General features: G+C 39.5%; 1 protein-coding gene across 13 annotated transcripts in view; it reads right to left on the bottom strand.

Moving 5' to 3' along the window:
* ARHGAP26 (Rho GTPase activating protein 26) overlaps positions 1–18,347 on the bottom strand; it is a 1,052,546-nt gene that overhangs the window by 188,221 nt on the left and 845,978 nt on the right. For all 13 annotated transcript variants that reach the window (XM_071210383.1, XM_071210390.1, XM_071210397.1 and 10 more), the window contains 2 exons: positions 9,296–9,361; positions 5,273–5,347 (listed from right to left, as the gene is read on the bottom strand). In XM_071210383.1, the coding sequence (XP_071066484.1) occupies positions 5,273–5,347; positions 9,296–9,361 (141 nt within the window). The remainder of the gene's footprint in view (positions 1–5,272; positions 5,348–9,295; positions 9,362–18,347) is intronic.

Genomic DNA, 18,347 nt, shown 5'->3' with positions numbered 1-18,347 from the left:
CAATTAGATATTAAATTTATGATAAAATGACAGTGACAAACCCAGTTAATAACTGCAAACAAAAGACAGAGAGATCATTAGAGCAGTGTGAAAAGTCCCTCAACAAACTCCAATACGCATAAAAATGATTAGATGGTGATATTTAAAATTGACAAAAAAGGGGAAGTTTCTCATTATGTGGTTATTGGGCAATTAGATCACTATTTGAGGAAAAGGAGAATTTGTTTCCATTTTTCATGAATATATTCCAGATGGATTTTAAGGAAAACAAATGGTTTCTGTAATCCTGGAATGAGGAAGGTCTTTTAATGCACAATCCATCTAGAAAAAAAGAATGATAAATTGGATTTCACAAAAATTTAAAACAATTTGTGAGGCAAAATAACGCAAAGCACCAGAAACAAAGTTCAAAGACAAATGATAATCTGGAAAAAAAAATGTAACATAGGTTTCACATCTAAAAAGAACATACCAATGGAAAAATAGGCAATTCACAAAGGAAAAGATGGACTTCATCAATAAATAAGTATATTTTCAAAAGTCCAACCTCACCCCAAATTATAAAAATAAAGTTAAAAGAAAAGAGATACATTTTTTAAATGTTTACGATTTACATGGTAAAAAGTAACACAGAGTATGGCATGTGGCACACTCTCCTCACATTTTGCTGAGGGAATATTAATTAAGAGCTTTAAAAACATGGTCACACTTTGACCCAATTCAACATCTTCAAATAAACCCCAAGGGAATAATTAGAGATGTCTATAAAATTTTAGCTAACATTTATTGCATATTAAAAAGTGGAGATTCTGGATTTAGCAATCTACATGCATCATTTCATTTGATCCCCACTTCATTATGGAGTTAGGGACTATTATTATATACACAAGGAGATGGAAGACTAGACAGGTATGAATAATTGTCTAAGGTCAAATGAATAAAAAGCGGAAATGCAACTTGTCTAACTCCAAAATCCATGCTTTTAAACATTGCTATCCTGCCCCTGTGGAGATGGTCACCTGAGTGATATCTGGAATGATAAAAAATTGCAATCAGTCTATATACCCAAGAATAGGAGACTGATTAAAAAGTTACAGTATATCTCATCTATACAAAAATGGCCAAGAATATTACACTCTAGAAGAATTTGAATAACATGGGAAAATAGATATTCTACAGTGGTACATGAATGAAGTCTGCTAAAAAGCATGATATATGCATAGTAGTGTGGTTCCAATTTTGTAAACTATATTATACTTAAAAGGTGATAGTGATATGGTAAACACATCACTATGTTGGATTTTTATTTTCTTCTTTCTACTTTTTACTTGTTACATTTTTCCAAATTTTCTGTAATGACCACTCATACCTTATAAAAGGTATTTAAAATATAGAGAGACAGGAAGAAAGACAGACATGTACTGAACAAGAATATAGCTGATTTATTATTTTTTAAAAAGTTGGGCTAATATTTGGAAAGATTTATTTTCTCCTAAAATGCACAGAAAAAAAAAACAAAACAAAACCCAAAACAATCCACACACAGAAAACACTCTATTTCTAGGAATCCACAAGTCTTCCCAAGTTCTTTCCACTCTCCAAAGAGTGATGGCTCTGTTGCCAGGAGGGAGTGAGTGATCAAGGGTTCCAATGAATATGTGCTCAAGGAATAGTGAATGAGCAGCTCATTCTCAGCCCAGCCATCTCAGGGAAAGGTTTTGGAGAACAGGAATCATATTTATTTTACCTTTACTTTCTGGGCTGGCTCAGACCAGTGCCAGTCCCAAAGACGGATGATTGAAAATGGGATGGGATACAGAGCTCCCCCTTCAGGTCTGGAGTCTCCTTGGTCTAAAGGGTGACTGCTCAATTCTAAGATTCAGAACTGCTTAACCGCACTGGTAGTGAGAATCACAGATACTGTTCTCAGCTTTTAAACGGATCTTTCACTGTGGTCATCTCAGCTCTGTTTGGACTTTCATTTGGATTCCAGTCTATATGTAATGTTCTCCTGGCCTTGTGATCTTCAGCTGCTAGTTAATAGTTTTTCATGACATTTCTCGGATGTTCATGATAATTTTCTCTCTATCCATGGGAAAAATGAGGAAGAGAACAAGACAAATACCTCATTTGAGGACCACTGAGAGCAGTGATAAAAACAAGACCCTTTCATAACCACTCCTTTGCTTAGCACCACTGAGTTAGGGTAGTTCATTTTTAGATTAGCAAACCGGTGTAAAATGTCACATTTCTTTTCATTAGTGTCACCTTACATAATAATCTGTGTCTTTGAAATCTCTCTTTGCTCCTTCCACTCCTCTCTATTCAGTTGGTTACAAAGTTCTGTGATTCTCTCTCTCTAATGCAGGGGTTCTTAACCTTTTTTCTTCCACAGACCCCTTTGCCAGTCAGATAAAAACCAGAGATCCCTTACTAAATCCACACAATACTGTGTATTATTTAATAAATACATCACACCTTCACCAATATGTCCCTACAAAAATTATGTTTTTTTGAATTTCAATTCAAGCTCATGGACCCCTTGTTAAGAACCCCTGCTCTAGTGATTCTGAGCCTTTGTTTTTTTCTGAACTCAGAGAAGCTACCTGGATCCACCCCTCATATGGAATGCTTGCCTAACCCATTGCAACTGTCTCGTTCTTTATGTCTTTCCACATTCAAATACATGCTGCAAAATGCTGCCAGGGTTATCCTGACCTCATTACACCTGTGCTGGACATACTATTTTTACCTACTCTACATCTCTCACTTCATCACTGCATTAATAAGCCTGCCCCACCACTCATACCAAAAGGCTTCATCTGCTGTGGATCATCTGATTGGCCCAAGATGGAGAAATGAACCTGCTGATGCTGTCCAGAAAGACTCGCTTCTCAGTGGTCTCAAGCTCCAAAGACTAGCTGAGGCTGAAGCTCTCTGGGATAATCTTTACCAAAGAGAGCAAAGTCTGCCAGAGAATAAAGATGATACCAAGAGTTCCAAGGGGGAAAGGCTCCAACAAACCTGAAGATGACTTTTGAACCACCAGATACTGCTATGTGTCTACCATATTAGACTTACCATTGTGTGATGAAATAAATGCCTTTATTCCTATAAACTATTCTGCATTGTTTCCTTAATCCTTTTGTGAACAAGAGTCCTAACATATACAACTTCATTACTTAGAAACCTTTGATAGCTTCTCACTTCCTACAGAAAAAAAAAAAACCTCCTTGACACACAAAAAAGGGGGTCAACGTAGCTTCCAGCTTCAATTCTCCTACCCTAGCCTCAAGTATTTCTTTCAAATAGTAAAATAATAACAATAGAATCACTACTCTCTGCTATAGCCACCAGAGACCTGGCTGGAGTTTCCTTCCCTTTCTCCCTTAGATCTCTCCTTCCAGATCCAGCTCATTTAGGTACCAATATCATATTTTACATTTCAGCTTTTCTGTGCATGCGTATCCTCCTCCTATTGGGACTGTCTGTACACAAGGACCAGCTCTTTTAAAATAGAATCTCAAGCACCTGACAATTTGTTCTAAAGATTGGACACTCTACAAATGTTTACAGCTCTGATCAAAACAAAAGAATGAGGATTGATGTCTCTTTAATTCTTCCAAACATGAAAATTTCTCAATAAATAATGATATTGCCATAAGATCCAGCAATTCCACTCCTGGGCATCCAGAGAAATAAAAGTTATGTTCACACAAAATCCTGTACATGAGTGTTCATAGCAGTTTTACTCTAGTCAAACTAGAAACAATCCAGATGTCTCTAGAAAAGTGAATGGTTGAACCAACCGTGGGACATCCAGGCCTTGAAATACGACTCAGCAATAAAAAGGAATGAACTATTGATACAAAAACTTGGATAAATCTTGAGAGAATGAAGCTGACTGGAAAAAGCCACTATTAAGAAGGTACATATTATATGATTCCATTTATGTAACATTTCCAATTAACAAAATAATAGAAATGGAGACTAGTTTGGTGGTTGCAGGAGGTTAGGGATAAAGGGAGGCTGGGGAGGTAGATGTGGCCATATAAGGGCATCACAAGGGACCCCTGTTGTGCTGGAAGTGTTCTGTACCTTGATTGTATCAATGCCAATATCTTGGTTGTGATACTGTAATATAGTTTTGCAAGACTTTCCCATTGGAGAGTAATGGATAAAAGGTACACAGGATTGCTCTGTGTTATTTCTTACAACTGCCTGTGAATCTACAATTACCACAAAACAGAAGTTTAATTTTAACAAAACTAATCATATCCAAAATCTGAACAAGAGCAACAATAATAAATGGATACTTAATGCAAGAGTGCCTCAGAAATAGTCACAGTTTCAAACAGATCTCACTGTGACTAGTAAATGCAATAGGATTTTGTCTACCAGAGGCAGGGTGTCCTCTCAAAAAGTGGGAGAGAAGACAGTCATTCTGGTTAATATGAGAGAAAAGATTTCTTTAGATATGAAAGGATGATGAGCTATTTTTAGGAATTGGAATCAAGTGAAATTATAGGAAATACTAACAAGAGAACCATCCCTGTCCATAATACTGAGCTGGGACTCTGAGAGACAGTCCATCTCTACAAGTGCATGGCTGGGCCTTCCATAAGGTTGAATAATAGCCACTAAGGCATGGAATCTGATCTGTTTGCCATTTAGATCCATGTGACTCACTGAGGCTGGCTGCATTCATATCTAAAAATATAGGAAATCTGCAGTCTAAGCAAATTTGGCTCATTGGCTCATGGGTTTTTTAAAACATATTTATATCAGTCAGCTGCAAAGGAGGTTCTACTGCTCAAGTGACAAGGACTAGGTTGAAATCTAGAAACAATGAAGATCAGAAGAACTATCTGCTTATATACATTTTACAACACCTTCTCACTAACGGAATGAGATCTGAGGTCCTCTGTAGGCTAGAATGATGCCTTTCCTTGGGCATGGGGTGTGTCTCACTAAATATTTGTCTTAAAGAGGACAAGGGAGTCATGAGCTATTAAAGACAGAGTAGGGCGTGGTGATCACACTCGTGGTCAAGCACCACTGGGACTAACCATGGCAGAGTCTACAAAGAGAGGGTGTGGTGTCTTGGACCTGGCATTTTTTGTTTTGTCCAGTTCCACAAAGCCTGCAGCCATGACAACTGGTGAGAGGGGTACCCGTAGAACACTCCTGATTCCTTCCCAAGAGGCTACACTCACAGGCCTGGTGCCTATCCAGAGCAGCCTCCCATGGGTCTGCCTGGCAGATCACTCACCCATCAGGACACTCAGCAACTTCTGCACTCTGGAGCTGACCCCCACAATTCGATAGAGTCCTTGCTCATTGATTCCTGAGAAGAGGAAAGGTGATGATTTAATTAGAGGCACGTCAGGACACAAATCAGGCCAACCTAGTCGAATGCACATTTTTTTTCACTTTCTCAGCCCTTCTAAAAGTAGCTCTAATTAAAGTCCCCTGTCACTTAGCTCTGCTCTTAGCAAAGGAGTGGGATTGGGTACAGCTGTCTAGGATTTCACGGATGTGCTGCACACTTCAGCTCTCGTGTTCAGTCATGAGAGGAGAAAGAAACCTTCCTCTACTTTTGCCAAAGACAGTATCTGACAAGTTTTGAAAGACGCAAAACATGTATTTTAAATAAGTCATATTTAACCAATTTTTAATTAAAAAAATAAAAAGATACGATAAAAATTCATACCATAGAAAAGGATAGATGCTTTACCATCTATTTTTACTTACAGAACAAAAATATTGCAGTGTAAGGACATTTTCAATTTGGAAGAATGTAAGCCAAAACTGAAAAATTAGAAAATCCACTTATTTATAAAATAAGTACTCTATTTCTTTATAAAGAAACAAAGAGGACTGCCTTCATTCAACCCAAGAAAATGTGCAATTAGACTAGAAGGGGTTTATTTTCATACACCCAGACAGAACCAAGAACTAACCCACCTCAGTACGTTTGTTCATTTAAATGCATGTGTTAGATGATCACTGTACTATTTACAAAAGGTGATAATTTAGACCAATATTTCAAAATGACTTTTCTCCTGTTAGTCCTTGGTCCAACAAATCTAAAACTTCTCAGCTAACTGATCTCCTGCTTTCAGTCTTATCCCTCTGGAGTCCACTCTCCACCTAGCATCCAAAGTAGATTTCATAGACTATAAATCAGTTCCCGAACCTCTTTTCTTTAAACTTTCCAATGCCTTCCCACTGCATGTAGACCACAATCCAAACTCTTTCCTGCGTCCTACAAAGCCCAACACAATTGAGCACTGGCCCACCCAGACTGTATCCTCAGCCATCTGCACGCTGTGCCAGCCATGCTGGCCTTCTGGTTACTCCAGCACTTTCGCAATTTCCAATTTCTGTTTCTTCGACCTGGAGTGCTCTTTTCCAAGTTCCTTTTATCATTCAAGTCTCAACTTAAATGCAGCCTCTTCGATCTATTTTATTTTGTTTAGAACAGTTAACATCTAAAATCATCTTGTTTGTTTGGTTTCTTGTTTGACTTTCTCCCCTACCACTAGAATGGAAAAGGACAGTGATTATGTCTTGTTCACCATTATAGTCCCAGCACCTAGATCAGTATATGGTACATGATAATAAATGAAACACTGAGTATATTCCATCAGGTCCCAAACACAACAATGACTTGGAAATTTTTCAAGAAAGGGCTGATTCTGTAGTGTCTTCAACTAGACCTATGTAGAAGTGGAACTAATGAAGAGAAGAAAGTGAAGTCAAATGATAAGATTTCACAGCTGAAGACCTATAAAATCATGTCTATCATCTCCCACAGTTCACTTGTTAGGAGCCCCTGATCAAAAGTCAAGAGATGGGCCCAAGTTACTCAGTGGCAGAATCATGATGTAGTAATGTGGCAGCTGAAAGGCTTGTCCTTTCTGAAGCATCTTTACTCCTTTGGTCCTTTCAGGCTTGAGTGTTCCTGGGACCTTATACAATTCTAGTTTCCAATGGACAAATATTAACGAACCCTATAGAGTATGGGTTGTCTGTAAACCTTTGGTCACCAGAAACATGTGTGTTTACACCTGCATTACAACAGGGAAATACCCTCTACCTTCAACTCTGTATGTTAAAATGGGATTAATTCACACTGTCTTTATTCCCTCTTTGTGCTAAATGAAACTTCCTTAGAAGTTAAAATATATCATTTCCATCCTTATTTTAGTGGGGGCAGGGAAGAAGGAGGTAGAGACTAAGAGACCAAACCAACTGCAGAGCCTCTTCTTCTACTACTTACTGCATATATTTTCTGGTTTTGTATCACAAAAGTGGTCCTGCTGAGCTATTGGTTTGCATTTATCCCACATACTCTGTGCACTGTTGGTTTTGGCTGCTGATAAACTGAAAAATAGGTGGCTCACGTCAGGCAAGTATATGAAATTCATAGGGAACATTTTTTATTTGGACTCACATTTGGCTCAATTTTTATCCTTCTAACTTTGTTAACCCTCTACCTCTTTTTTCTCATTATTTTTTAAAAAGTGAAATAGTAAATCTTCTGTTGAAAAATTACCAGGTATAGCTCAGTGGTTGAGCACCTAATTTGCATGTATGAGGTCCTGAGTTCAATTCCCGGTACCTCCTAAAAAAATAAAAACAACAAACCAACAAACAAATAATACATGCTCAAAATGAGAAACTACTGTTAAGGCAAATAGGCAAATCAAAGGAGGAGAGTAAAATACTCCTGAGAGAAGCACTGATGATACAATGACAGATGCCCCCACTCACGTTGGGCAGGCCGTTTCGTAACTCACAATGATTCACTTAATGTATATAATGAAAATCCTGCCATGCTGGTCAATGTATTTCCACGCATTTTAATGATTCATAGTTCGTGGGATTTTTTTTTTACTGCATGGAGGTATTGCTGATTTAGCTGATATTTGAGACGCTTGGCCAGTTTCTGATTTTTCACCTTAGTAACACCATTGTGTAAACTCCCTTAGGGCTCAGTCTCAGCCCACATCTCCTTCCTTCAAGATCAATTCCTAGAAAGTGCATCTATTTCTACTTTATACTTTCTTGCTATATTTTATGTACTTTTGTAAGTTGCTTTACTCTTTGTTGCAGAAATAAGCAAACAGTTTAAAAATGTTTCCATGTATTAAAATAATTCCCTCGGAAAGAATGTCTTTTGACTGGATACACAGGTGTGGAATCTAATGATGTTAGATTTTTTATTTGTTTGTTTGTTTTTGCTTCCCTCTCTAGGCAATGCCTCATAGCCTTTATAAAGAAGTTTAAATTTCTCAACTGGTAAGAGTTTTGGGCCCTGCTTTAAAAGACAACTGCTCTCAAACAAAGGAAAAGGGCCAGTGGGTTGAGAGGTTAGAGAATAAATAAGATTCAAATCTTTGACAATGGTTCAAATCAAATCCAGTGTGTATTTGAAGCTCCAAACCATCAGAACTGAGGGCTCTCCTTTGTGGCAGCCTCTGAGGAGGGGATTGAGAACCACAGGGCTGAGCCAGCTTCCTTGATTGCAGAGCCAGCTCCTGTGCACCTGGGAGAGCTTGTGTGAGACGGGCAGGGCCTGACTGCAGAAGCAGTACAGGAAATCAGAAGCTTGCTCTTGATCCTTCTAGCTATTTGCATGGTCAAGTAGAGAGCAAGGGTTCTTAAGAACCCCCAAGAGGTCCACTGAACATGATCCAGGGAGTTTGGGAACTTGGACAGAAAAACAACTGTATCTTTATTTTTGCTAATCTATAACTGAAATCAAGCCTTTTCCTTCCATTATAGCTGTAGGTAACAAATCACAGCAGCATTAGCAGAATTAGCATTGGTGAGAAACCACATGTATTTTCATAACACATGACAATTTTACAGATACCTTAAAAAATCACATATCTAAAGTATGCCAGTTATTAGAGTCACCCTCTATCTTGCAGTTATTTAATGTTTTAACATATATATTGCTACATCACAGCTTTGCTTTTTTTAAACATTTTGATCATTAAATTTCAATAACTAATTTCCTTGGTAATCCTATATATTTTATTTGTATGCATCTAAACATTCTTATAAGAAGGGGTCCATAGGCTTCATCAACCAAAGAAGTGGGTAACACAAAATAGGTTGAGAAGTTCTGCTCCAGGGTACCACACTCATGGAAACACATTGAGTATGGCACTTGGGGAATTAATGAGTCACTAAAAATTGGGAAACAGCAGGTAGCAGGTCTGGCACCTCACCAGATGCGTGACCTTCGCTGAGAACAATGCCATCTGTTGAACTACTTTACCTCTGGTTTCCACAGCGTGGATGCATTTCCTGATTATGCTGAAGCCAATGCTGTCCAACTGTGCAGCTGAAAGAGCAAGAGAAGGGCAGTCAAGATATGGGCCGTGCAAATCCGCAGGACAAGGCTTGGCCAATCCAAGATGAATCAGGCCCATGGTTTAGCCACATACGCCTTTTATTTTTTTCACTAAAGGTGTAGGAATGATTAAAAATAGGTGGCACAGACTGAGAGCTTCCTATATGCCAGGGACGGTTCTGAGTGATTTGCATATATTATTTCATATTATTCCTATAGTAACCCCATGAGGTTATCCCCAATTTAAAGCTTAAGAAATGGCAGCACAGAGTGGTAAGCCCTTGCTGAATGAGTAACTAGGCATCCTTTAAATTGCTTAGCTATTAACAGGAGCTTTAGGACCAGCTGCTTGCTAGTCTTCCTCAAAAAACACAATTAAGTGCTCTATAAAAGTTTGATAAGTGTTTTCCATGGGTTACCTTATTTCATCCCCACAAATCCTCCAGGTTGATACTATCATTAGCCCCATATTATCAGTGAAGAAACTAGATTTAGCAAGGCAAAATATCTTGGCCAAAGTCACAGAACTAATACGCGGGAGACTGGTTCAAGAGCCCATACTCTTAGTCATCACCAAACTGCCTGAAATGGGACCCGGAGTTAAGAGAAAAGTATAATCCTACTCAGGTAACTAGAAGAACAGAAAAAAATGCCCCTTAAGAAAATTAGAACAAGCAAGCTACCTGAGGAAGAACCACTAAGGTATTAGAGGCACACACCACCTGTCCCCCTACCATATGGGAAATCAGTAGGTGGTGATAGAGCTTAAGAGCTCTGCCTCTTGATCTTTACTCCAGAACTCACCAATGTCACTCAGAAATTAGATGATCAACAGAAATAAGGTTTTCCACAGCATAAGAACAATTTCCCACCTGGAAACAAGGCTGGAAAGTCACCAAATTCTTCCCTACATTTTGACTATCCAGTGATAGGATGTGTATGGTAATTTTTAAGAATGGTTGCATCTTTGACCTTCTTGGGATTTTAGGCTATGATATTCTACAGCCTTATATTCTGAGTGGAGAAAGAACTGGTGGAAAGTAGGAAGGTGAGTATTTATAAATGATTTCTCATCATCCCAAAGCAAGAGATCTACTTGCAAAATACTAGAACTGAGTAGAAAGTGATTTAATTGAAACTGACTTTTTCTCTAATTCTTAGCTTACATGGCAAACTTAGATCAACTGAAGACAAAAATTCTTTTTAAAAAATTACTGAGAAGTCCCAAAATTAAACTAAAAAGGAAAAATAATTTCCCAAGGTTTTTCTTCCCAAAGGGAAACAGCTCATATATTTACATGTATACTTATTGCTTAGTAGTACATATTATAAACATACTTAGCCTCTAGGACAGTAAGTAAAGTACCAGAAACAAAGCAGGAAAACAATGTTTTTCTCCCTGGAGAACACCTGTTATGTAAACTACTAGCTACTCCCTTAAAAGCTAGAAGGAGCCTATTAACTCAACCTCTTGTTTTTCCAATATGAACAAAGTATTCACCCTGTGCAAATCGTGATATATCAAGCTTTCTAACTGGAACCTGAAAACCAGATCTAAATCATTCTTCCAAATGAAACTCAATTAACTCATGCCATAGACATTTTCAAATTTAATAACAAACTAAAAGAGAAAGGCTGAGTATCTGTTAGAATTCAAAAAAGGAATTATTATAAATAGAAGCTTTAAGATAAAATTCACATACTATAAAGTTTACTTATTTAAAGTGAACAATTAAGTGATTTCTAGTATATTTACAGAGGTGTACATTGATTACCACTATCTAATTCTGGAATGCTGTCATCGCCCTAAAAGAAACACATTAGCAGTCACTCTGATTTATCCCCTCCCCCAAGCCCCTGGTAACTACTCACCTAGTTTCTGTCCTTATGGATTTGCCTATTCTGGACATTTCATATATATGGAATCATACTATGTGAGATCTTTTGTGTATGGCTGCTTTAACTTACAATAATGTCTTCAAGGTTTATCCACATTATATCACGTATTAGTACTTCATTCCTTCTTACAGCCAAATAGTATTCCATCATCTTGTTTATCCATTCATCAGTTGACAGGCATTTAGGGTTGTTTCCACTTTTTGACTTCTATGAATAATGTTGCTATGAACATTTAGGTACAACTTTGTGCATAGATGTACATTTTCATTTCTATTGGGTGTATACATTGCCGGATCATAAGGCAACACTATGTTAATTTTTTGAGGAACTATCAAGCAGTTTTCCAAAGCAGTTACACCATTTTATATTCCCACCAGCAGTGTATGAGGGTTCTAATGTCTCCACATTTCATATTACACATATCACATTTGTTATTGTCTATCTTTTTTATGGTAGCCATTCTAATGGGTGTGAAGTGGTATCTTGCAGTTTTGACTGGCATTTCCCTAATGACTAATGATATTGAGCATCTTTTCATGTACAGGGGAGGATTTTCATTCCCTTACACAATCTACCGGAAAGTATCTGTCAGAGAGTGGAAATACTTTTCATACCTGGGAAGATTTTCAAAATGTTTATACCTGATTCAACGGGCAGTTGAAGCCTTTTAGTTCTTCTTTTGAAAGATGCCTAAAAGAATCCTCTTCATAGGGACTGAAGTCAAAGATGTTTGGGAGAAAAAGGATCATCGCTTTTGCAGTGTTCTGGGAAGCGGCTGAGACTGATGTCAAACTTATTCTGGGCATTGAGGAACATCTGTCCTGAGCCAAAGACTATTCTGTTTCCTCAACCCGTGAACTTCAATAAAGTTTTACAAAACTGGGAAGAACCTGGCTGACGATGATGGCAGTGGCCAGATGATACATGCTCATGAAGCTATCAGCCCAAATAATGGAAGAAATAAGGATGGAGTTAGACATCACCCTGTAGAGGCCAATAAATCCTTGAGCCTTTTCTCGTGGAACTTTGGGAAGCTGGATCTTCCTTAGGTAAGTAATACTTCCAAGTATATCCAGAAAAAAAAACTCCATCAAACTACAGTAACTACAACTGGACTCTGGCAAAGCAAATCCCCCTACTCAACCTCTGAGTAAATGTTCCTCCTTTGGTTTTCCTAACATTAGAGGTTCTCTGATTTCCAGTATACTACCAAACCCCATTTCTTGAATATACCTTACATAGACTCCCATTTATAAAATCCATGTAAGGCAGTACTTATTAGTATATATTATATGCCTAAGTTCAAATGTTTATAACATTTACATGTTGCAAAATCAACCTCTAAAAGCTCAAAGTTACTTCCTGTAAGCTTCTAACATGTTAAAATTGCATACTGATGATAATTATTAGTTTTGAAAACAGATAAACTGTTGCGAAATGAAATTGACATCAAACAACAGTTCCCTGAACAGGAAGAGTTTAAAATACAGTTTAATCATCATTTCTCTAAATTTCTAAACTGGGACTGTTATAATTTTTTATTATTAGAGAAGTTGTGAGTTTATAAAACAATCAGGCATAAAATACAGGATTCTTGTGCACCACCCCACCATAAACACCTTGCATTGGTGTTCAACATTTATTACTATTGCTGTAGCACTTTTTTAAAATAATTGTACTATTTTTTAACAGTAGCTACCTTTGTTACAATTGATGAAAGATTATTAAAATAGTTCTATCATCCATTATTTACATTGGGTATATGTTTTCCTTGTATCACCTATTATTACCACCTTGTATTAGTATCATACATTTGTTATAATTCATGAAAGAACATTCTTGTACTTTGATTACAGTTCAACACCTAAAATAGGGTTCACAGTGTTGTATAGTCCTATGTTTTAGCTTTTAATTTTCATTCTAGTAATATGTATACCCTAAAGTTACCTCTTTTAACCACATCCTCCTATACAGTTCAGTGCTATTGATTACAGTCATAATAACATACTACCATCACCACCATCCTTTTCCAAACCTTAACCATCAGCCTAAGAGGAAAAGCTGCACAAGATAAGCATCAAGTCCCCATTCGCTAACCCCAGTCTATCTCTTGGTAACTCATATTCTAGATTCTAAGTGCATTGCCCACTGCGCTGGCACTTCTCCCATCCTCCTGTGCTCCCCGCCCCCACATGCACCCGTACATGCAAGCACATAACCACAGTTCTGACCCCTTAACAACTTGAGTTTCCTGCAGACCTCATGATTAGGTTACCATTAATTAACTGCTCTGTTATTTAACATGCACTAGTACTGGCAATGTCCCCAGGACTTCTGTGCATACATAACCAGGTAATTAGCCCTGATCCCTGCCCAGAGGGTACATAATCTAAGTTAACTGAGAATCCTAGTCTGAAAAGTGAGTTCCTAGTAAAAGGCTTAGAACACTATCACCTCGGAGCAGAGCCTGCTGACAGAAAAAGTATGAGAGGACTGCCAGATGGAAGCGGTTGTCCTTAATCCCTTCAAGCAGGTGATTCAGCTCTTTCACTGAGCCCAGGCTCAGAAAGGTCAGGGATTTATTTGCATTTTTTGAATCCTTATAATCTTCAGAAATAATCTCTCATTAAATATCTACTAGGCTTGCATTATTCCCTTAATTTGACTTGTGATTAGTTGTTGCAAGACCAGTGGCTTCCAGACAGGGCATCCACCTTCTGGCAGCTAAGGTTTGGACTGGCTTGTTTTCCTGCCTTCAAGTTCAGTTCTGCCCAGGCTTACACACCAGACAGTCCAAACAGCTGTCATATAATGAATGCTCATGGAGCTTGTACCAAATACCTAGGCTGATGTTCCGTGTTAGAAATGTGTCATCCTCTTAACTTTCATTTCAACCTTGAAGCCTTGTTTCTCTTTCTCCTTTTAGTGAAAGGCAAGAGCCAGGGTTGCTTTCACCCATTTTCACAAAATTCTGCAGGGAATGCGGGAACACTGGAGAGTGGGCTGAAGCTGGGCCAACTTGGAGAATATCAGGGGCACACCACGACTGTGGCAGGAGGATGCTTGGCAGACTGCTTGAGTTTGTACTATTGTGCTTAGAATATGAATGCCAGTACAGGGGCAGGCTAAATTCTGCAAATGACTGCTTTACTGCAAAGGGCTTAAAAGAACAATACACTATAAAGTTTAATCAAATTATTTTCTTGTCTAGGGGAAGGAGACTGGCAGGTAGAAAGACATGAATTTTAGCACAGTATCCTGTGGCCCAAAAGGTTCCTGTCATGCTTTTCAGCTTCTGATACCTCACCTTAGATGCTTTCTCTACTAGCTCTTCCCACCTTTAAAAAAGTGAGGCATGCAGGAGGTGGTAAGGTGGGGGGGTGAGTGGCTGAGAACTTTAACAGAATCGTGAACATATCCCTAAACATCCCCCCCTCTCTCCCCTACCATCCCTCCCAATCCAATTATCACCGAGTCCCTCAATTTTCTTTCCCAATATGTCTCAATTACGTCTAGTGCTCTCTCCATCTCTGCCACCACCATCGTGGCCCAGGCCTCCATCACTGCTGCCAGGATGACTGCAGTAACCTCCTAACTGGTCTCCTCAGCCTTCCTCCTGCTCCGCCCACACTGTCCTCCTCGTTGTAACTGCATGATCCTGACCTCATCACCTCCCCATCTAAAACACCACAACGGCAGCCCACTGCTCTCAGAAGGCTACCCAGATCCGTAGCCTGGCCCACAAAACACTGCGCGGGCTAGCCCTGCCTACCTCTCCAGCCTCCTCTTGCACCACTCTCTCCCTGAGCTCTCAGCATCCTCAGTCACACCAAACTTTCTTTCAGGGTCCAATTCACCACGCTTTTTCTCCAGGCTTTCCACAGATTGGAAGCCCTTGGCCCAAGTAATTCCCAATCTTCTGCTCTCCCCTCAACTGTCACTTCCTCTGGCAAACATCCCCTGGCCTCTCTACCTAGGTCTATGCCCCATCACACTCTGATATAGCATCCTCAACCTCACTTCAGTGTATGTAGCACAACTGCAAGTTTATATTGACATGGATGAGTCTGTGAAAAATATCCATCTACCAAACCAGAATATGCACTCATGAGGATGTCTGACCATGAATTTCTTTGCTTATTTATTTTATTCCCTACTATATCTCTATCTCTGTCTACTATAGTGCTGGGAATGGAGTAGAAGTGTGGATGGGGGTGGATGGTTTCATTTTGGATGCCAGAATAGATAAATTCATGACTGGTGGAGAGAGTTGCTGAAGGGCAGTGTGGTATAGCTGAATGACTTTTCAAATTCCAACTGATACAAACCCTATGAGAGTGGATGAGTTACTTAAGCTTTCTGGCCCTCAGTGTTTTCATCTTTGGTGAGGATATAAAGGTTAAATAAAGAAATGAATAGCTTGATCTAACCACTTCCTTCCTTCCTGTATCAATACAAAGAGGCATTACCACCTCACAGTACAGCCCCAAGAATGAGGCTGAAAGAAAGGAAAAACAAAAGCTGTACAAGCCAAGACTGAAATAGAGGAGACACTTTTAGAAATCTTTTTCTGGATAATCAAGGCATTATTGTGCATCTGAGGCTGACAGGGGGTACTCTTCCACCTCACGCTAACTGGGCTACCTGAACAGTCAGACAGTCAGACAGGCCAGATGGGCAAGGAAGCCCCTAGGAAACAGGAGCCCAGGACTACGGCACAGCCTTCCTCTCTAGGGTTTTGTGTTACCCAATGGGCCTGACTTCAGGGCCAGGACCCTCTTCCTGAGAATCACTGGCCTACTATTGCTCAAGTCCAATCCTCAGTACTCAAAAGCCCACATTTTCCATTCTTCCCAATGCATGAAACCCAAGAAGTAGCCAAACCATCAAATCAGACTGATGGACACAAGGTTTGGAAAAACAATGCTCTGGGACACACCCCAAAGGTACTTCATACACACATTCTAAGATTTCTAATGAGACCTTCGGAGACAAATCCAATTCCAAAGGATAGGGCTGATCTACTGAATTAGTCCCAACATGTATTAGACAGGATTGCCACTTTCCTAAGATTGCCGCTTTCCTAAAGATGCTATTCAACAGGTTTTTTCCCACTTTCAATTCCCCCCCCCCAGGAAACATTTAATGTTTGTTTGATTAAAACAAAACAAAAAACAAAAAACCCACTTTTAAGTATTTTTGTGGAAGAAATGGAACTTGTTAGGTGTACTAGATATTTTCAGAAAGAGAGAAATGAGAGGTAAAGGAAGCTACTCCCTCATTTTTAATGTGGGTGGATATAAGAGAGTATCTCGAGGTGCTGTGAGTAGGACACTGTTTCTTAGGCAGCTCCAGGGGCATGTTCTGGCCACAGAAATTTAATCAATTTCCCATGTGATTTGCTCTTTAGGGTCTGGCCTATCTTGTTCATTCTGAACGTAATCAATTTCGGCAGGATTAAAACCATGAAAACATCCACATTGGATACAAAATCCACCTGGAGACTCACGGCCTAATGGGCTCATACACTTGCAGGCAGGAGCAGAGGAAATCACCCCTCCTCCTGCCACGCCCCACCCCCTGACTCCTATACCAGCTCCTCTGCTCCCAGGCTGCTACAAGGTGAACTAACTTTAATATTAACTTAAGGGAAACAGGCAGAAGGGTGTGTAGGGAAAAGAGAACAGTGAGCGTTAAAGCCAGACAGAGTTAGGTTAGAAGCTTATCTCTGCCACCTGTGGCCGGATTTGACCTTAGGTAAAATGCCTCCCCTCTCTGCAACTCACCGTTCTCACCCTACAGTAGGGATAACGCACCTAGATGTTGTCAGAGTCAAAGGAAGCATATGGCAGCTGTGACTTATCCTGATATTCAATAAAATGCCTTTTCCAGTATTATGTTACTGCATCCTAATTATCTCAACTGAACTTTCCAGTTCATGAAATGCTTTTCATACTCAAGTTCATGGTATCCTTAGAATAATCCCATGGGGGTAAATATGGTTTCTCTTCTTACTAATAACTTCTTGCTGTGTTTTCACACCGATGAGTATAAAGAGGGATAATACCTTACAGTTTATTTAATTTTCCTAAGTTTTTATAATGAAAAAGTCAGGCTTATGATTTAAAATGGTAACAACAAAGATGATAATAGCAGCTAGCATTTACTGAGCACAGAATACGTTGCTCTGGGCTAAGCACTTAATACATCCTCTTATGATGATCATCACCGTCCCCACTTGGTAGATGAAGAAACCAAGGCACAGGCAGGGTAAGCAATCTCTCTAAGGTTATAGCGTTAGGAAGTGGTGGAACCAGCATCCTGATTCAGTCTGACCCCAGAGTTTCTCCTTCTACTCTTTTGTGAGGTTCACGTGATGAGTCGGCAAGGGCCTGGGCTGGGGATCAGGTTTTCTGAGTTGCGGCCTTTCGACTCCAGCAGTAGAGCTCTCAGATCCAGTGGATGAGAGAAGCAGAGCTGAGCTGGACACATCCCAGAAATCATGCTTCAGTAGCTGTGAGAAGCACACTTGGAAAGACACTGTACTATATAATACCAAGCAATTAACACTAATAACACCAAATGCAAACAGAAATGATTGATGGCTATTAGCTAATTGCCAGTATCTATACCACATTTTCCCTCACAATAAAGATTTGCAAATGCTGTCTTATCTCAGTATGTAATGTTTAAGCTACTGGTGGTATATAAAATGTTTCCATGTTTAAATAAGTAAATAAATCTTAAAAAAAAAAAAGGGAAGCAGATGTGGCTCAAGCAATAGAGTTTCTGCTTACCATATGGGAGGACCTGGGTTCGATCCCTGGGGCCTCCTGGTGAAAAGAAAAAGAGAAAGCATGCTCGTATGGCCAGTGCCTGCGTGGTGAGCCAGTGCCTGCACAAGTGCCCACGCAGTGAGCCAGTGCCCACACAAATGAGTCACGCAGCAAGATGACGATGCAACAAAAGAGAGATAAGGGTAGAGTCAAGGCGAAGTGCAGCGGAAACCAGGAGCTGAGGTGGTGCAATTGACAGGGAACCTCTCTCCATATCAGGGGTCTCTAGGATCGAATCCCAG

The sequence above is a fragment of the Dasypus novemcinctus genome, chromosome 2 (assembly GCF_030445035.2).
Source record: "Dasypus novemcinctus isolate mDasNov1 chromosome 2, mDasNov1.1.hap2, whole genome shotgun sequence".
Lineage (NCBI taxonomy): Eukaryota > Metazoa > Chordata > Mammalia > Cingulata > Dasypodidae > Dasypus > Dasypus novemcinctus.
This window is presented reverse-complemented; position numbering and strand designations above follow the sequence as displayed.